General features: G+C 42.0%; 1 protein-coding gene across 3 annotated transcripts in view; it reads right to left on the bottom strand.

Annotated features, from left to right (window-relative positions):
* SFMBT2 (Scm like with four mbt domains 2) overlaps positions 1-20,349 on the bottom strand; it is a 255,539-nt gene that overhangs the window by 57,295 nt on the left and 177,895 nt on the right. For all 3 annotated transcript variants that reach the window (XM_030940693.1, XM_030940695.1, XM_030940694.1), the window contains 2 exons: positions 13,185-13,267; positions 5,721-5,847 (listed from right to left, as the gene is read on the bottom strand). In XM_030940693.1, coding sequence (XP_030796553.1) covers positions 5,721-5,847; positions 13,185-13,267 — 210 coding nt within the window. The remainder of the gene's footprint in view (positions 1-5,720; positions 5,848-13,184; positions 13,268-20,349) is intronic.

Below are 20,349 nucleotides of genomic sequence, written 5' to 3'. Positions count from 1 at the left end.
CTAACTCTTGTGACATGAAAGGCATTTCTGCCTCAACTAAAAGGCTAAAATAGCACTGTGGAAGAGAGGGCTGGTCACACTCCTTCTAAATAGAAGGAAAAGTGTATGAATCATGATGAGGACAAAAATAGAGAAAACAGGCTGGGCATGGTGGCTCACACCTGTAATCCCAGCACTTTGGGAGGCCAAGGTGGGCAGATCACTTGAGCCCAGGAGTTTGAGACCACCCTGGGCAACATAGTGGGACCCCCATCTCTACTAAAAATACAAAAGAAACTAGTCAGGTGTGGTGGCACGTGCCTGAAATCGCAGCTACTCAAGAGGCTGAGGTGGAAGGATCATTTGAAGAGTTTGAGGCTGCAGTGAGCTGTGATCGCACCACCGCACTCCAGTCTGGGCGACACAGCAAGACTCTGTCTCAAAACAAAACAAAAATACACAGAACATCTTCCAAATGTTTCCTATGGTCTTGAATCTATTTTAGGTGATCTCCATAGATTAATGAATGTTGCCATCAGGGGTTGTTTTATCCAACACAGTACATGGGGGCTCCAGGGCACTGCTCTGCTCAACTAAGCACTGGAATCCCTCCCTGGGCAATCGGACCCTGGGTTCACCTGCACAGCTCATATCCATGGAGGCCAGGCCCCACAGAGGCAGCACAGAACCCTGCAGGGAGGAAAGTCTGCTGCAGGTGCCAGAGGGCGGCTGGCCGATGTCTGACTCAACTTCATAGACATATAAAGGGCCTGACCTGCTTCCCTCCTCCCTCCCTGCTCTGTTTGGCTTGAGGGTCTACTAGGGATGCCCCCTCACCCCCCACTCCATGCATCAAACACAGCAGACAAACTCGCTGGGTGGTATAGACACAGCAGACAAACTCGCTGGGATTGTCTGTTCATCCCAGCCACCAGGAGCAGCTCAGTGCCTAAGACTTGAGCACATTCCAAGGAACCAGGTCCATCACAGAGTCTCTCTCTGGCTCCTGAGAATTTCCTCTTTGTTCTCTCTACTGGTAAATTCTTCCTGGAAATTCTGCTAACTGCTTTAATGCAAACTAAGCCCCTGCCATAAGTAATACCATGATTGCCATTTTAGAAATGGGGAAACCAGGGCTTAAGTAATGTGCTCAAGGCCACAGGGCCACCAGAGGCCTGCATTCACACCTGGCACTGCCTGGCTCCAAATCGCCAATGACTGCAGCTGACCCTGCTCCCATCGCAGACCCCAGATCATGGTGACTGATATGGTTTGGTGTGTCCCCACCCAAATCTCATCTTGAATTATAGCTCCCCAAATTCCCATGTGTTGTGGGAGGGGCCTGCTGGGAGATCACTGAATCATGGGGGTTGCTCGCCCATACTGATCTTGTGGTAGTGAATACGTCTCACAAGATCTGATGGTTTTAGAAGGGGTTTCCCTTTTCGCTTGGCCTCATTCTCTCCTGCCGCCGCCATGTAAGACGTGATTTTCAGCTTCCGCCATCATTGTGAGGCCTGTCTAGCCATGTGGAACTATGAGTCCATTAAACCTATTTTTCTCACCAGTCTTGAGTATGTCTTTATCAGCAGCATGAAAACAGACTAATACAGTGACTCATGTGACTACTGAGTGAGCCTGCTGTCCCCTCCTCGCCAGTGCCCCAGCTGGCTAGTGCCCCGTTTACTTCTAAAAGTCTCCTCGTTGAAGCAAAGTTTGTGGTCACCATCCCCACACATCTTGTAGCCTCTGATGAGGGCCACGGCATCAAAATCCCCACCACTTCCTGTGCCTCCTCAGCTGGGATCTCCATCCATATCTTCAAATGCAACTGTCGCTCTTCAAAACTGTCTCCTTCCAAACCTGTTCTTCCTCCTCTGTGTCCCTAGTCCTTTTAATGTGTCCCTGGGGACACTTCCAAGGAAGCCAAGGAAGCAGGACCAGCCTCTCAATCAACTAACTCTTCAGTCCTCCGTTAACCACAAGCCACCTACATCTTAATATCTTGCCAATAGGTGGCCAGGTCTTTTTGAGGACCAAAAAGACAGTATGGCAAATTATGATGAAAGTAGAAAAACATAAAGCATTACGATTGATAATGAATCTTGTAAAAGGCCATTTTCAGACAAATCCAGCATGATTTGACTCATGTGAGGTACCTGAAGTCATCAACTTCATAGAGATCGGAAGGAGGATGGTGCTGGTCAGGGGCTAAGGAGGGAAGGCAGACTTTAATGGGGAGAGAGTTTCAGTTTTGCAAGATGAAAAATGTTCTGGAGATGGATGGTGGTGATGGGTATATAACAGGGCAAATAAACTGTAGGCCACTGAACTGTATAATTTAAAATGACTGAAGTGGTTAATTTGATGTTACATATATTTTAAAACCATTTTTAAAGATGAAAATGTTTTTCAATAAAATATCTCAATGAAACCACCCAAAAGTTCTTGTCAATCTGTTGCATTACGTGCTACACATGAGCTAGAAATCTACCAGGTCTCATCTGAAGTGCAATGTAAGTAGTGCATATATATATATTTAGCCAGGTGTCCAGGAAAAATAATTCTGAGAAAGAAGACTCCAAAAAAGACGCTAAGGAAGACAATGCAGGCATGCGAACCTTCTTCTGGGCTAAAGAGCTAGGAGAGCACACAGAACTGTTGGACCAATGCATTTGTCCCATAAAAAAAAGGACTGGAAATGAATAGAAAGTCACTTAGTTTGTGGAAAAGCAGAGCTGTGAGTGTGGGAGCCAGTGTGTGCGGCCACAATACTAGAGACCTAAGACTGAAAGTAACTTGTATTGTATGAACAATATTCACAGTTATAGACATGATGACGTGCAGCAGAACACTGACCTAGGAGAAGGCACGGCCTCCTTTCCGGAACACTGGCCCCGTCATCATCAGTCATCCTTGCTAACTACCAGTGGTTTCTGAGAGCTTAAGATTCTTTTCAAATATGCACTTAAAATGATATTACATTAATCTCATATATTTTATTCATTGCTCCCTCTTCAACAACAGCCCCTTTAGAGACATGCAAAGAATGAATCAACTTCAAGGGAAGTCAGATATTAACTAGAAAGAATCATTTTAATTACCTGAAAGTGGTCAATCAGTCTAGTGTTGGAAAGACTTCAAATCAATTTAATGCATGAAAATAACTAATAAAATTGTGACAAAGTACTTTATAAATTTAAAGTGTCAAGTAAATGGCCTATAATCGGAATAATTATCATTAGATTAAAAAATTTAACAGCCACAAAGTGACCATGATGAATCTCCATCATTTTATCCCCAACATGGAGGAAAGGAAACATCAGATAGATAAAACTGAAATTATGAGAGCTAAGTGCCATTAAGCTGTCACTTTGAAAGGTCGGTGCTCAGTAAGGGCCAAAATCAAAACCAAAACAATTCAACCAAGACCCAGGAAACTGACTGGAATTTTACTTTATTTGTATGCCATATGGTTTGTAAGTGATGAAAAAGATGCATGATTTTGAGTAATAACTACAGGTAATATCCTATGCAACAGATAATATTCAACAGACTGTTTACAAACCCCCCCCTTTTTTTTTTTGAGATGGAGTCTGGCTCTGTTGCCCAGGCTGGAGTGCAGCGGCACAATCTCGGCTCACTGCAAGCTCCGCCTCCCAGGTTCGCACCATTCTCCTGCCTCAGCCTCCTGAGTAGCTGGGACTACAGGCGCCCACCACCACGCCCGGCTAATTTGTTTTTGTATTTTTAGTAAAGATGGGGTTTCACTGTGTTAGCCAGGATGGTCTCGATCTCCCAACCTCGTGGTCTACCCGCCTCGGCCTCCCAAAGTGCTGGGATTACAGGCGTGAGCCACCGCACCTGGCTACAAACACTTTTTAGAACAATGAATCAGGTCTGGAAAAACGGTCAATGTATATTTTCTGATGTGTTTCCTAACACTAACTAGTTTTCATTACTACCCAGTGAAAACACTCCGGGGAATAAGAAAAAGATCTGACATGAGCTGACTTCTATTTCTTTGCGAGAAAATAAAAAATCTGTATTCAAAGAGAACAGGCCAAAGAAGAAAACACTGCCCAAAATGTTACATATACACTAAATGTTGTCCATCACTCTTTTTTAAGACGTGGGAAGCCGTAGGGTCTGGTGAATTAAGCAACAGAGAAAATGTCAAGAGCAATGGAATTGAACCTCAGGCAGATCTTAATGGCTTAGCTAGCTTCTCCACCTATAAAAATCAGGACACTCTTACTGCTGTTTGTGTTAGGTAATTAACAGTCATAAAGCATGCTGAAAGTAGAAACTGCTAAATAAATAATGACTGCCAAAGAATTTTAACCATAATGTGCTAAGTAATAAGGATAAAACATGGGCTTTTAACATTTTTGTTTTCAAATTAATAATGCAAACAAGAATCCGATCTCATTAAGATGGCTCAGCATAGTGTTACATAGCAAGTTAAATTTAGTCATTACAAAGTACAGAAGGAATCTTGCTTCTCCAAGAGCAGTTCACCCAACTCTAGGTGAAGCTGTGAAAATAAAGCCATGTTCTATTCTTGTAAGCTACAGACATGTTACCATGTTGCCTGTGTCTACGCTTTCGTTAACTCCAGACAGAGGTCATTCTACTTGAAAACCCACTAAGCAATCAACTTTTTGGGAATCTCTATTTACTTCACATTGATTTTGGAACCCTAAACTTCAGTAACATTTTAAACAATTTTCTGGGAATTGGCAACACAATGATGTCAGCCACAATGACTGCTTTCCACATTTCCAATTCCTTGTACTACAGTATGTATGAGATTGTAGGCCTAAGGACTTTGCAGGCATTTTATAGATTCATAGTGAGGAAATAAAAATGGAGATCTTAGTATCAATTCTATGATTTTCCTTCTAAACTTTTTATTCCAAGCGTGATATTGAGTAAGTCGTAAGATTTAAACTATGAACTAGGAGAGCTAACTTTGTTTTACTACTCATATCTACTCATTTTTCCATATATACTTGAAATAACTACTGAGTATTATGAAATCCTACGGGAAAAAAAATCCTATAAATCACAGAAAGATGGGAAAGCCTTGGAGATCAAATCCATTGTAATTATTTCTCACTGAAAACACACTACCTGCAAAACATGGTTTTCTACTTAAATATAAAGTCTGATCAGGATTCTGTTCACAAAATACAGCATTCTGTGAATTTTCTTACACCTGTAAATATGCTATAGCTATAAAGGGTAGTTTCAACATCACTGAACAAAGAAGCCTAAATTCTGTTTATTAGACATTTGGGGAGAAAGTCATCCTCCAGGTACTATTTTGAGGAGGAACTGAACACCTACATCAAATTAAAGGATATTACTACCTTAAAATACAAATGTACAATTTTGTCCTCATAATAACCAAGACCTGGAATCCCAGTTTTAGTGACTCATACTAATTTAATTGTGATATTTGCTTTTCTAATCATAGATGTAAAAAGACCACTGTGTTCCAAACATAATTATCTTGCCAGCATCTCATTGCATGAAATTATTAGTTAAGATGAGAGCCTCTGAATAAATTTATATTTGATTAGTTTCACTTATTTAAGAACCCAGAATAATTTAAGATTTGTTTAAATGAAGGAGAAGTAAGGCCCCTTCTGAGAAGGGCTGCATTCCTCCACAAGTTGCCATGTCGACGAACTCTACAATCCCCCCAGCGACTGCTACCCCCAGCGAGTACGTACCTTCCAGGTGAAGCCACATCAGCCGCCCCTTCACACTCACAACGGAGGCCACACACAGTTCTCCTGGATTCCTGGGGTTCACAGCTTCAAGTTTCATGTTCTTTGTGAAACCTCGACTGAATGATGTCTGCAAGAGAAATGGGAACGACACTGAACCACTGCTGACACAGCAGGACAAAGCTGGGCAGACGAAGAAAGAGAAAGAAATGCATGCACATGCATCTCACATCAAGAAGACAGGCTCACGTACGTGTTTGTCCTTCCCACCGTTCATGAAGAAAGAACCAGGTGGTCTTCGTTTTTGTTTCCCAGAAATTAGAACTATGCCTAGCACATAGGAGGTGCCTGATAATATTTGTTAAATGAGTGAGAGTATGAATTCATTGTCTTTCCAGTTCCATATGCACCCTTCCTTCTACAGGATCACTGAAGTACACACCATTTCCTCCACCTTCCCATACCCATTGATAACAGTTCAAGTGGGTACACGGAGTTTCCATCCGGCATCATTTTCCTTTAAAGGAAATGGGAAGAATATCCTTTAGAAATTTTCATAGTAAAAGGCCGGGTGCGGCGGCTCACACCCATAATCCCAGCACTTTAGGAGGCTGAGGCAGGTGGATCACTTGAGGTCAGGAGTTCAAGACCAGTCTGGCTAACACGATGAAACTCCAACTCTACTAAAATACAAAAATTAGCTGAGCATGGTGGCGCATGCCTGTAATCCCAGCTACTTGGGAGGGTGAGGCAGGAGACTCACTTGAACCCGGGAGGCAGAGGTTGCAGTGAGCTGAGATCTCGCCACTGCACTCCAGCCTGGGCAACACAGTGAGACCCCGTCTCAAATGAAAAAAAAAAAAAAGAATTTTTTCGTAATAGTGTAGGTCTTTTTGATGATGAATTCTTGTGGTCTTACTTGAAATTATCTTTATTTTCCTTTGTTCTTTTTGTTCATTGCTAATTTTGTTTATCGCTATTATTTATTGCTTTTTGTTTATTGTTATCTTTTTAAGATCACTTTAAACATTTTTACGTAGAGTAAAATTCAGTCTTTTGGGTATACTGTTCTCTGAGGGTAGGGCTGTAAGACCAGCGTATTTCATTATGCAGCTATAACCACAATCAACACACAAAACCATTCCTTCACCCCCAAAATACCCTTGCACTGGGGTCCTTTGGTAATCAGTCCCTCCAAAGCACTCAATTCCTGGCAAACACCAATCTGTTTTCTGTTCTTATAATTTCCTTTATATTCCTTTATATTCTCATTATGAGAAAATTTTCCTTTATATCTATAATTCTTAAAGTTTAGGATCAGAATCCCCGTTTTATTCTGTAAGTCATGTAAATGGACTCACACTATCTGTAGCCTTTTGAGTCTGGCTTCTTTCACTTAGCATAATACACTGAGATTCATCCATGCTATTACATGAAATGGAAGTTTGTCCTGCTTTCTCACTGAGTAGTTTGTACAGATGCACTGTAGCTTATCTATCCACTTACCAGTTAAAGGACATTTCAGTTGTTTTCAGTGATTGTGATTAAACCTGCTGTAAACATTCTGGTACAACTTTTCATGTAAACATTAAGTATATTAATCTGCTCAGGCTGCTGTGGCAAAATACCACAGACTGTGAAGTTTAAGCAACAAAAATTTATTTCCTCATGGTCCTGGAGGCTGGAAGTCAGACATCAGGGTGTCAGCAGGGCTGGCTTCTTCGGAGGCCTCTCTCCTTGACTTGTAGAGGTTGTCTTCTCCCTGTGTCCTCATGTGGTCATGCCTCTGTGTGTATTGAGCAGTTTCTACTTTCAGCATGCTTTATGGCTGTTAATTACCTAATACAAACAGCAGTAAGAGTGTCCTGATTTTTATAGGTGGAGAAACTAGCTAAGCCATTAAGATCATCTTCTTCATCATCTTTTTTTTTTTTTTTTTTTAGACAGGGTCTCATTTGTCACCCAGGCTTCAGTATAGTGGCGAGATCTCGGCTCACTGCAACCTCTGCCTCCTGGGTTCAAGCGATTATCCTGCCTCAGCATCCTGAGTAGATGGGACTATAGGAATGCCCCACCACGCCCAACTAATTTTTTTTGTATTTTTAGTAGAGCTGGGGTTTCACCATGTTGGCCAGGCTGATCTTGAACTCCTGATATCAAGTGATCTGCCCACCTCGGCCTCCCAAAGTGCTGTGATTACACGTTTGAACCACTGAGCCTGGCCCCCTCTTTTCTTATGAGGACACCAGTCACACTGGATGAGGGTCCACCCATAGGACCTCATTTTATTTTAATCACTTCTTTAAAAACTGTATCTCCAAAGACACTCACATGCTGAGGTATTGAGGGTTAGGATTTGAACATATGAATTTGGGGGAGGCACAATCCAACCCATGCCATTAAGTTTGCCTTTCTCTAGAGATGGGGCTGCTAGACCACATGGTAAATGAATGTTTAACCTTCTAAGAAGCTGCCAAAATGTTTGCCAAAGTTACTACAGCATTTTGCATTCCTATGACCAGTGTATGAGACTTTTAGTTGCTACACATCCTCATCAGCACCTGGTATTGCCAGTTTTTCCAAATCCAGTCCTTGTAATAGGTATCTAGTGGTGTCTCATGGTGGTGTTAGCTTGCATTTGCCCTGCTGACTACTGATGCTGAGCATGTTTTCCCGTGTTTTTCTGTCATCCATACATCTTCTTTGGTGAAACGTCTTTTTTTATTCTTACTCAGCCACCTCTTCTGGATCTTCAATTCTACATGATAATTGTCCCTCAGATCCTGAGATTCCATTTGTCCTTCATTTCCCTGTCCATCTTCTTCTGTTTTACAGACAAAATAATTTCTATCTTCAAGGTCATGGACTCTTTCCTCTATCTTCCCGATTAAGCTAATCCAATAAATTTGTTGATTTCAAATATTGTATTTTTGGGTTCTAGAATTTCTCTTTTTTACAGTTTCTACTTCTTCTCTGGGACTTCCTATATTTTCATTCATTAGAGAATATTTTTCTTTATATCTACAGTTCTTAAACTGTAGGATCAGAATCCTCTTGAAAACCTTTAAAAAATATAAACTTCTGGGCTTCTTCCCAAAGTTTTGATTCAGTCGATTGTAGATGGAGCCAGATAATGTGTATTTCTGAAAAGTGCCCAGGTGATACTGAGGCTGCTGGTCTCAGGCCCACCCTTTAAGGACCACTGCTTTACATCACACTTAGTTATAATAGGGGCTTGAAAATACTTGTCTGCTAATTCCAACATCTGGGTCATGATGGGTTTAGTCTATGTTTGGTTTAGTCTATGTTGATTATCTTTTCTACTGATAATGAGACTGATTTTCCCATTTCTTCTTTTCTATTGGGAATGAGGCTAATTTTCCCATTTGTCTTGAGCAATGTGGGAATTAAAGAGTGGATATTTTAAATGTTATGTTGTGGCAAGTCTGGATTATATTATATTCCTATCAAGAGTGTCGACTTTTCTATTTTAGCAAACTATCACCTTGGTTGGACTGAAACTACAGACTCTGTCTCTTGAGAAGCAGCTCAAATCTCAATTGAGTTCACCTCTTCTAGGCTGCTTGGAGTCTTCCTGGCACCTACATGATTCAGGGATCACCACAAAAACCTAGACAGAATTAACACATAGAATCTGGGGTTCCCAATCCTGGTTTTCCACTGTCTGAGTCTCCCCTCACTTTCCAGGATCTGTGGCTGCCCAAATTTTGTAATGTGGTTCATCAGGCCAGAGAGACCATGACTTTTATATCACTCTCTAAGTTATCCCACATGTTGTCAACTGTGGCTGCCCTCAGGCTAAAAGTCTGAAAAAGATGGGACAATTCCCCCATGCTGCTCCCTTCTTCCAGTCTCGTGTTTTCCTGCCTGCTTTTGTTCACGTTCCACTACCCTTAAATAGTCGTGTTTGGTCCTGTGTCCAGACCTCAGAGCTGCTCTACATGCAGAAGGGTCAGTTCAGTATGAGCTTACTCAGCCAATACTGAAATATTATTTTAAAATAAATATAAAAATTTCCCAAATTGACAACTACTATAAATTATCATCAGCCATGTTACAACACTATAGATCTATATACTTATGGATACTGAGATAAACAGGTGCCTATAAGGAACAGAGACTACTTCTTTTTCTGACTTATGGGAAGAAATCAAGGTAATTCACATTTACATGTCTTTTTCTAAAACTTAATCTGAAAAATACAATTATATCTTTATGTAACCTGAAAAAAAGTGATCCAATGCATGTTAAGAAATCAACTGGCTCCATGCCTTCACATTTCTTTGGAAATAGGAAGCAAAGATCTTCTAGGTGGGTTATTTGTTTCTGCAAGTTACCTGGTCTCACCCACAGCTATTATATATTGAACTTCCTTCTGAAAATACAATTCCATCAGCTGCTTGAAAAACCTCTAAGTAAGTTAAAATGCATTTATCCTTCTTAACAAGGGAAAGCTACAACCACATAACCTATTTTCATTTCAATCCACCGCTTGAGGGTAATTTATGAAGGATCAATAGCAAAACTGTTACCTGTGAGTTTATTTACCAAGCATTTTACTACGTCGATCCCTTTCATAACAGCCTCCGTTAAACATCCCTGGGGAAATGTCTTCCACATATTCAATTCCACACGAGCTCTCCTCTAATACACAGGAGATGTGTGATTAAAAAGTGAAGTCGTAACATGCATTCCATTAAAGAGCACTCGTAGCAAGCTAACAAACTCAGCAAAGCACCGACAGTGCAGTGCATACGTCAACAATCCTCTCTATTACATAAATGGAGTACCAGAAACGAAGGCATTCTTACGGAACACGCCTGCAGATTCATCCAAACAGAGAGCAACTTGGTGGCCAAATCCTGAAAGCTCAGAAGCCACCTGGGAATGTGGTGACTTACTCTACCACTCAAAGCCATGTGGACAACTCCTGGCTGCGAATGGAAACAGAGGACTGATAAAAAGAAGGTTTAGTGGGACTGCGCTGCCATAGAAGAAATCACTCTTTAAATATAGAATGAAAGAGAGAGAGAAAAGGATTTTCTTCCAAAAGTTAATGATTCGGGGAAGGAATATTTCTCTTTGTACCTTGTCAGGTACAAAGCACAATCTCAAAAGAGTTTTAGGGCCTCTAAGATGTTTCTGCGACCCTAAATGAAAGCAGACAAGCCAGCAGATTCTGTGACTGCGACATCAATACGATGAGAAGTCAAGACAGCACAGGACATCAAAGCTTTCAGAGTTAACCAGCTGCAGTCCTCATGGGGCATGGTTATGCAGCCAGCCCTGTCACCTAAACACACACCACTCGGTTCTTCAAGATACAGAGAAACTGCTCTTGTGCAAAGGCAACATCATTCAGTGGCAATCCTGGGGAGAGCCAGGACTGGGAACCACAAATGGGAACCACAAATTCTACGTGTCAATTCTGCCTAGATTTTGTTACTGCTCCCTGGATCATGCAGGTGCCAGGTAGACTCCAAGCAGCCTAGATAAGGGGAGAACTCAGTTGAGATTTGAGCAGCTTCTCAAGGTCATTCAACCACAGAAGGATCCTTGATTTCCAACCTTGCTGCTGACGTGCTTCTGTATTTACAAGTACCAACTGACCCAATCATCAACGTACTGAACCCTCCAAACTCTGATGTTGACTTGAGCTCACTTTTGAACTCCCTATTCAGCCGCCCCTTTCTTGCTTCATTTTTCATATCGTTATGTCTAGAATGCAAAGACAGGTGCAGCAGCAATGAACCTGCAAGCTCCAGGAGCACATGCTCAGCAAACAAGTCTCTGACCAGCGAGGGCTTTGCACTGTCGTTACAGATCTCAATTAAGAGGAGACTATCATCTTTTTGTCTTAACACAAATTAACTCTCCTAACTAAAAGCACATTGAACACAGTAGACTATACGTTTAAGCCTAATTCTTAAAACAGAGATAATTGATATCTCTACTCATAGTTCCTAGGGTTGAAGAATTATTGATAATTTTGTAAACCACAGTCACGTACTGCATGGTGACGTTTCAGTCAATGATGAACTGCGTATACAATGGTGGCCCCATGTGATTATATGGTTGTACCACGTAACCTAGGCTATGTGGTATAAGCTATACCATCCAGGCCGTGGATGAATCTCAAAGCTGTATGTAGCACAGGCTATACCATCTAGGCCTGTGTAGGTACAAGGTACACTCTATGACATTCACACAACAATGAAGTGGCCTGATGATGCATTTCTCAGAACATACCCCCATCATTAAGCAATGCATGACTGTAGTTTATAAAATGACCTCCTATACCTCTGTAAGTATACGCATGTGCACAAACACTCATTGCTACTTTATGTGTCACAAAAATCCTATTACTATGTTCCAATAAGCTGTGTTATGAACCAGGTTGTTGCTTAAAGTTAGCAAAGCACAGAAGTCACTAGCACCTTACTGGACATCAAAGAAAGCATTAAAGCCATCAAAATAAGTAAGACTGCAGTTTAAGACTAGGCCTCAGGAGCAAACACTCTCCTATCAGTGGGCTCATGGATAAGATGCTACACAGCAAGTGTTCCTCTAACAGGGGCACAGATGGCCAGCTGTCCACCAAAATGTGTCCTCTTTGCTCCAGAGTCCAGAATCACAGTGGGGCAGCAAGCCTAGGCAGGACCCACTTACTGGCCTCACCTGTGACACGGTGCAGCCAAGCAATGGGCTCCCACCAGTAGAAAGTAAACAGCAGTAACATACACTGCTATCAGGCTGCAGTATTTAGAACCAGTGATACCTTCTCCTTCATCTCTTTTCCTTCTGCCTGCTAGGTTACTCACCAAGACGAGAACCACCTATTAATCAGGAAAACCCTGGACTCTTCCATAAGTGAGACTTGGTCATCACCTTTTAGCACGTTCTAGCAACTGTGCATTTATTAGTCAATTTGTTAGCACAGACCACATCACCCTAGCAAATGCACAACCTGAAAGCAGAGCTTTCCAAAAACTACAGACATTTTGTAGTTCTCCAGTGCACAGTAATACTCCAACCTTGCTTCATCAATACAAAGCAAGTTATAAAAATCATGGTAGGCCGGGCGTGGTGGCTCAAGCCTGTAATCCCAGCACTTTGGGAGGCCGAGACGGGCGGGCAGATCACGAGGTCAGGAGATCGAGACCATCCTGGCTAACATGGTGAAACCCCGTCTCTACTAAAAAATACAAAAAACTAGCCGGGTGAGGTGGCGGGCGCCTGTAGTCCCAGCTACTCCGGAGGCTGAGGCAGGAGAATGGCGTAAACCCGGGAGGCGGAGCTTGCAGTGAGCTGAGATCCGGCCACTGCACTCCAGCCTGGGCGGCAGAGCGAGACTCCGTCTCAAAAAAAAAAAAAAAAAAAAACAAAAAACTCATGGTAAACAAAATCTATGATTTTTAAAAATTAGGTAAGAGAGAAGCTTCTTACATTTCTGAAGCAGAAGGGAGGAGCTTCCTGCGCCCCATGCTGCTTGTGATAATCTGCCCAGTCGAAGTCCTGGCCAGAGAAACCTGGGAATGAAAAAACACAGAGAAAACAGCGTACATTAAGCAAAATTCCAGACAGATGAGCAAAATCAGAAGGGGTGTAAGTTTAGGCCCCCAAAAGATAATGTCCTTTGATGCCTAACACCACTTCAGATTCCATAAGCTCAGATGAAATATTCTGGATAAATTAAAGTACTAAACACAGGTAAACCATCGTTACCATAACACGGTATCCGAAGCCAGGTGAGGAAGGCTGGAACTTACCCACAGTGGCGCCAGCCAGTGGGGGGATTTGCCATAAGGGGGAAGAGCTGAGCCAGGATATAACATAAAACACACTCTCACCACTCACTGTGCAGAAATAGACAATGACATCTCCCTTACGGGAAGCCTGAGTTCATGGGAGCTTACTTTTCAGTGTCTTTATGGAAAACATGAGATTTTACTGGGAAAACAAAACAAAACAAAACAAAAAACAGTACCAGGGACGACTTTTAAAAAAGTAACAGAAGGCAGAGAAGAGAACAATAAAGAATAGAGGGTTTGGAGAGAAAGCTCCCAGAGAAATGAGGGAAGGGGAGGAAGGCAAACATTGCCCTGACTTGCTAAGGCTGAAGGAACATGAGAATTGCGGGACGCAGCCCTCTGCTGCAAAGCTCTGGGGGCAGTTTGGATATACTGAGAGAGGCATCTGAACTCTTCATATACACTGAATGTAACCAAATACAGATCCTACTAAAGTGGCTTTTTTCTTTCTTTCTTTATAGTCGCTTCATTTTGTAGGGCTGGGGAAGATGCAACTACATAAATGTCCATCATGACCATGGCAAGACAGGAGAAGAGGTGAGAGAAAAGGGGCCTGAATTATACCTAAGAAAGGCATAACCCAGGGAGGAAAATGCCTCTTAATGGGAGTCTCATCAGCACAAAAACAAACCAATGGACAGGCAAGGAAAAAGGAGTGAGGTGTCAAAACCTTCCTGTAAAAAAGCAAAGGAAAAACACAGTCCAACTGTGATTCGCTGACGTGGGTAAATGCCCCTAGTATCTTCATTGACGGTGCTCTCTGTTGGCTGAAATCCACGTGAAGTAAATCTCTAAGGGATTTCTTATGTTTTTTTATCCAAATCCCCCAGTTTCTTTTCCCCGTATTGTCACAGATTCTATGAGTGCAGATTCATTTATGTTAAGGACTTTTAGTTACTAAGTCAGATGCAGAGGGACTACGGAAATTCTTTATTAAGGAAACTCAAGATACTGAAGATACTGATTGCCTCTACTTGTATTCCCAAGCAAAAAAATTGGAATTATTTTCATTAAGCAAGCTCAATATATCCTATTTTTTGTTGTTTCTGTTTTTGTTTTTTGAGACAGAGTCTTGCTCTGTTGCCCAGGCTGGAGTGCAGTGGCACGATCTCGGCTCACTGCAACCTCTGCGCCTCCCAGGTTCAAGCAATTCTCCTGCCTCAGCTTCCTGAGTAGCTGGGACTACAGACACCTGCCACCACGCCTGGCTAATTTTTATATTTTTCGTAGAGACAAGATTTCACTATATTGGCTGGGCTGGTCTCAAGCTCCTGACCTTGTGATCCACCGCCTTGGCATCCCAAAGTGCTGGGATTACAGACGTGAGCCACCCTGCCAAGCCCCCCCTGCTTTTTTTTTTAAGATGGGAAGGGTGACAGTTAACCAAAAAAGCAGCTGTGCTTCTTGGGAACCAGAGACCAACCCATGACCTTCCCATATCCCGCTGACCATCAGTGGCAGGTCCCCTTCTTTCTTAAGACAGCTGTTCATTCTATGAAGACTGAAAATTCTTTCCAGCCACTTTCAAAGAAGTTCTTCAAGTTCTTCCACCTGCCATTTCTCCTGCCCTTTTCTCCAAAGCTCCCCTCCAGCTAAATGGCTCTTGCATCAGAGGTTTCCGGACAGAACCAAAGTCGACTTTCTTCTGCACCTTTTTAAACACAACAGAACACATCTCACAAATTACAAGGTAATGTAATGTGAGTTTCTCTACAATTAAGAAAACCTTCCACTTTGAGTGTAGTTTCTCTGGAGCTGTCTGGATCAAAGCCTCGCATTACTGTAGAAGAATTAGCCTCAAGACACATCAAACGGAGACGTTTCCTAACAGGACAAAGGGCCTGGAACTGGAGAAGAGGGTATCCAAGTTTAAGACCCAGCTCTCCCAGTAATGGGATGGAGCCAGGAAAAAGCAGATTAAATCTTCTGTGCCCCACTTTCCTCATCCACAAATTCACAAATCAAAAAGAAAAGCAGCTGGGCGCGGTGGCTCGCACCCATAATCCCAGCACTTCGGGAGGCTGAGGCAGGTGGATCACGAGGCCAGGAGTTTGAGACAAGCCTGACCAACATCGTGAAACCTCGTCTCTACCACAAATACAAAAATTAGGCAGATGTGGTGGTGTGCGCCTGTAATTCCAGCTACTCAGGAGGCTGAGGCAGGAGAATTGCTTGAACCCGGGAGGCAGAGGTTGATGTGAGCTGACATCACACCACTGCACTCCAACCTGGGCAACAGAGCAAGACTCTGTCTCTCAAAAAATGAAATAAAAATAAATAAAATAAAGTAAATAAAGAGAAAAGCTTTTAGATCCCTCTGCCATTGCATTCTGATTCAGAGCCACCATTACTAACTATTTTATTGCTGCTACTAAGGATTTTTTCCCCCAACTCTCCGTGGTTAATTCCCTTCTCTGCTCCTAAAAGAAAAGTGTAATGTGACTGGATGATGAGCAGTTACCTAACAAGGCATTCCTCTAAGAAGACCTCATGACTCCATCTGTGAAGATACATCTCTGTAACATAATGATCTCGTCTGTCTGGGGTTTTGGAAGATGGACTTTGTTAAAGTCAAGATCTCCTTCTGGGGCCGGGCGCGGTGGCTCAAGCCTGTAATCCCAGCACTTTGGGAGGCTGAGACAGGCGGATCACGAGGTTAGGAGATCAAGACCATCCTGGCTAACATGGTGAAACCCCGTCTCTACTAAAAAATACAAAAAACTAGCCGGGCGAGGTGGTGGGCGCCTGTAGTCCCAGCTACTCGGGAGGCTGAGGCAGGAGAATGGTGTAAACCCGGGAGGCGGAGCTCAGTGAGCTGAGATCCGGCCACTGCACTCCAGCCTGGGCTACAGAGCGAGACTCTGTCTCAAAAAAAAAAAAAAAAAAAAAAAATCTCCTTCTGTTCCACTATCTCTTCCTGGACCTCTGCTATTTCCTGAGTTAATTTCAAGAGTGAAGAAAACTTGATGAGATCACTGGGGTGGGGAGAAGGGAAATGAGAGAAAACTATAGAGAAAAATAGCAAAGCATTTTCTGATACAGCCTGGCATGTGGGTAATCTTTATGGTCCATACATGTTCAGATAAAACTTTCCAATCTGGAAGTCACCGCTATTCCCTACACACAGACGTTAAGCTGGGCTTTCTGTAATTAACTTCTAATGAGCTTCAACCCATTTTATAAAATGTCATGCCCCATGTTTTCTTGGACCTACATTCAAGCCTTTTATCTATTCATCCAGTCCTCCACACTTTGTCTATGGAGAGCCATTTCTAATCTGATAATTTCTAGATAAAATCAAGTCTTGCTGGGTATGTCCTAAGCAACAGTTAATTATTCTGCCCCTAGAACATGCTCATTTCCTTGACATTCCAACAACTTAGACTCCTCCTTCCCCTCCTCCTCTTCGGGACCTTTACTCACTTCATCCCTTCAAATTCTTCTCCTTTGGGCTGATAATGAGCTCTCTTTGTAAGGCAGTTTTGTGACAGCTCAGAAAATAACTGCGACATAAAAACAAATTGCCGTGGATGGTATAATAGAGACGACAGGGCCAATTATACTCATTAATCAACAAAGACAGAACTAGAAGCACTAAGGCTTAACTGTGGAGAGGAAAACATGTTTTAAACCTGGAGGGAGGGAGGAAAATAGCAGAGGGGAGAAGAAAATGAGAGGAAATAAAACCCCTTAGGCAATTAAAATTTGCAGCAAGCTTCCCTGAGAGACTGCTGAACCACAACCATTAGATTTATTTAAGCTTTTATTAGTGTTTATTCTGAATGAAGTTTCAACCCTTACAGGTCCAAAAGGGAAGAGGTTGATGACCCATTTCCCTTGGATACATATTAATTGACATAAAACAGCTCTATTTGCACACATCATTACTGGCAGTGCAAGTGGACAATTCTTTGGAAAAACTATTTGGCATTAAAAAAACTCCTACCCCTTGACACAACCATTTCACTTCTGGAACTTATCCCATAAAAATGACCCTAAAAACCGAAAAAGGTGTTATACAGGAAGACACGGCATTATGATTAGTAACACTGGAGGGAAAAAAATGAAATAACTTTCTGTGCAGTAATAGAAAATGAGATGAGACTTCTCCAAGTCTGTGGAATGGCATGCAGGCATGAAACTACATGTAGTTTTAAAAAATTCATAAAAAATAATTGCTATGGCTTTAGATGAAAAGACTGCTATAAACATATACAGAATATTAGATTTATATAAAATATGCAAAGATGAAGACCAGAGAAAATGTACAAAAACCCTAATAATAAATATTACAATAATTGTTGGGTGGTAGGACTCTTGGCTACTTTCTTCTTTGACCTCTTTGTGTTTTCCAAGTTTTCAGTAACGATCACAAAATTATTTCATTAATAAAAAAGTATCTGAAAACACAGAATCTTTGCCCTATTTTAAATGACAATTAAGGCATGGTTGATCAATCCAGAGTCCACTCAGCACACGAAATACACGATGACTGCCTCCCCTCAGCCTTCCTCCAGCTCTGCTAGTAGAATCCTGATATCCAGTTCCTGGAGGAAGTGAATCGGGACAATCTTGAGACACTCACGGTGGCCATATGCCCTTTTCAGGAGGCTTAAGATGGGTAGGAGATGGGTTTACAGAAAAAAATTCTCTAACAAAAGAGACATGCAGGAATAAAAACTCCTCTTCTATCCTGGGTGGCTATGAAAAAACATACACAATCTTAATAAAAAATAAAAATAGCAAAGGAATACCATGTTTGCTATCTACCTGGCTGGCAAAATGAAAAACAACACTAAGAATACACCATTCTAAAGGCTGTCAGGAAGCAGGTGCTTTTATGTGTCTGTGGTTGGAGTGTAACGTTAAAAACCACTGTAATGTCAATTTGGTAATGTGTCAAAATCCTCAGGCTCCAGCCACTACTGGGAGTAACAGACACACAGCCTGACGCCGATAACACAGTGAGGTAAAAGCAAGAATGGAGGGGCACTCGGAGAGTGAGGAAAGAAGGCTCTGAAGATCTCACCACTGCAGAGCAAACAGCTCCATAGAGAGATCTTCTTCACCCCAGAGAATGTTTACTCTATTAAATGTTAGAAGAACATGAGTAAATAGCAAGCTTATTTAGTTTTCAGTTCCACCTTCCTTGGAAAGGAAAAGTGATACAGTCATCTTCAAAGTCAGCAAATACCAGGACCCAGATATGTGCATAAATGTTGATGCCACAGAACATAAGTTCTAAGAACAGGTTCTCAGTCCTTTCCCAGAAAGTTTCACAACTCACAGAGCAGCACTTCGGGGCATTTTTGCAATGCCTCACTCTTCCGATTGAAAGCTGATCTTTCTCCTTTCAAGCCCAAGTTTTTAACGTTTTTGAGGCAACCAACATTCCTTGAACACCCACTAAAGCCAGGGGCTCTGTGGCATCACTTTAGGGGATGAATGTCCCATGGCCCAGGCAGGGAGGCACGACTGCACAGACCTCAGCTGGCAGAACCAGTCCTGGGAGCCAGTCTGTCTATTCCAGAAAACAATTTTCTCAACGTTGCCTCCATGTGTTTCACAAAGGAGTTTCTGTACATTGCAGGCTTACAGGCAGGACAGCAAAATCACCAGCGACTGACTAAAACATTTGTTCTTGTCCATGCTGTTTGCTAAAAACCTACAACCTCCCTCTTGAACTCTTCTAGCTACCTCCACATTCTTGGGTGATATTCAATTTTAAGCCCTCCTTGATGCTGAGCTTTAAAAGTGACACTTTCATTCATTCCCAATTGAATTATTCTGTGTTTTTATGCTCACCCATGGAACAGTGCAGGAAAAAAAAAAAAAAAAAAAAAAAAAAAAAAAACAGAAAATAAGGAAGATAAACAAGTAAGACAATAATATAAGCACTAGCCATACCATCTTCCTTATCTTTTAAAACATTATGTTGAGAAATACTTAATCTTCATCATGGTATGACACTTCATATACTTCTCTGCTGAGGAAATGTTCCACATGTTATTTTGAATTGCAAACAAAATGTTAGGGGACACAGGTATGTGCCCAGGATGGGGTCTAACATATAAATATCAGCTGTCAATGGGCAAAAACTTCTTACATACCCTGAAGAATGAAGTGAATTTAGGGATAAACATAAAAGGCTCTTAGTTTTCAACAATCAGAAGTATTTTCAGATATTAAAAATGACCCAAAGAGTTTACTATCCCAACTCTTTTCAATCAAAAGTGACCTTTTTGCTCAAGAATGAATCAGAAAGCTAGAAATGAGACTTGTTTCCAAGTCCAGTAGCCAGGTGGGACGATCTGACAGTTTCCCTACAGATATTCAGATGAAACACATTTTTGAAAAATTACACAGCCCAAGTCAAAAGAAGAAAATCTCCAGACACACACACACACACACACACACACACACATACACCAAAAAACAAAACAAAACAAAACCTGAAAGAGCCCTGAAAACCAGAGCTAAGCAGCCCAGCCCAGAGGGCAGAAGACAGCCTGGTTCAAGAGAGATGAGCAGGAGGACCCGAGGCTACTACCTACATGTGGCCCCAGGCAGCAGCGCAGTCTATGAAAATAGAACCAGACAAACTAAGCTGACTGGATCAGAGAGGCAACAGAGATGGGCTAGGTACATGAGGTTCTGAAGAAGAAAAAAGGAGATCATGCACTTCCCCAGGGCAATGGCACACATGGATGTGGGGTCTAGCTTTCCAATTCCATGGGACACAGACCAAGAAATCAATATCAAACTCAGTCACTCATTCCTTGAATAACCAGGGACACCTT

The sequence above is a fragment of the Rhinopithecus roxellana genome, chromosome 11 (assembly GCF_007565055.1).
Source record: "Rhinopithecus roxellana isolate Shanxi Qingling chromosome 11, ASM756505v1, whole genome shotgun sequence".
In the NCBI taxonomy this organism is placed as follows: domain Eukaryota; kingdom Metazoa; phylum Chordata; class Mammalia; order Primates; family Cercopithecidae; genus Rhinopithecus; species Rhinopithecus roxellana.
This window is presented reverse-complemented; position numbering and strand designations above follow the sequence as displayed.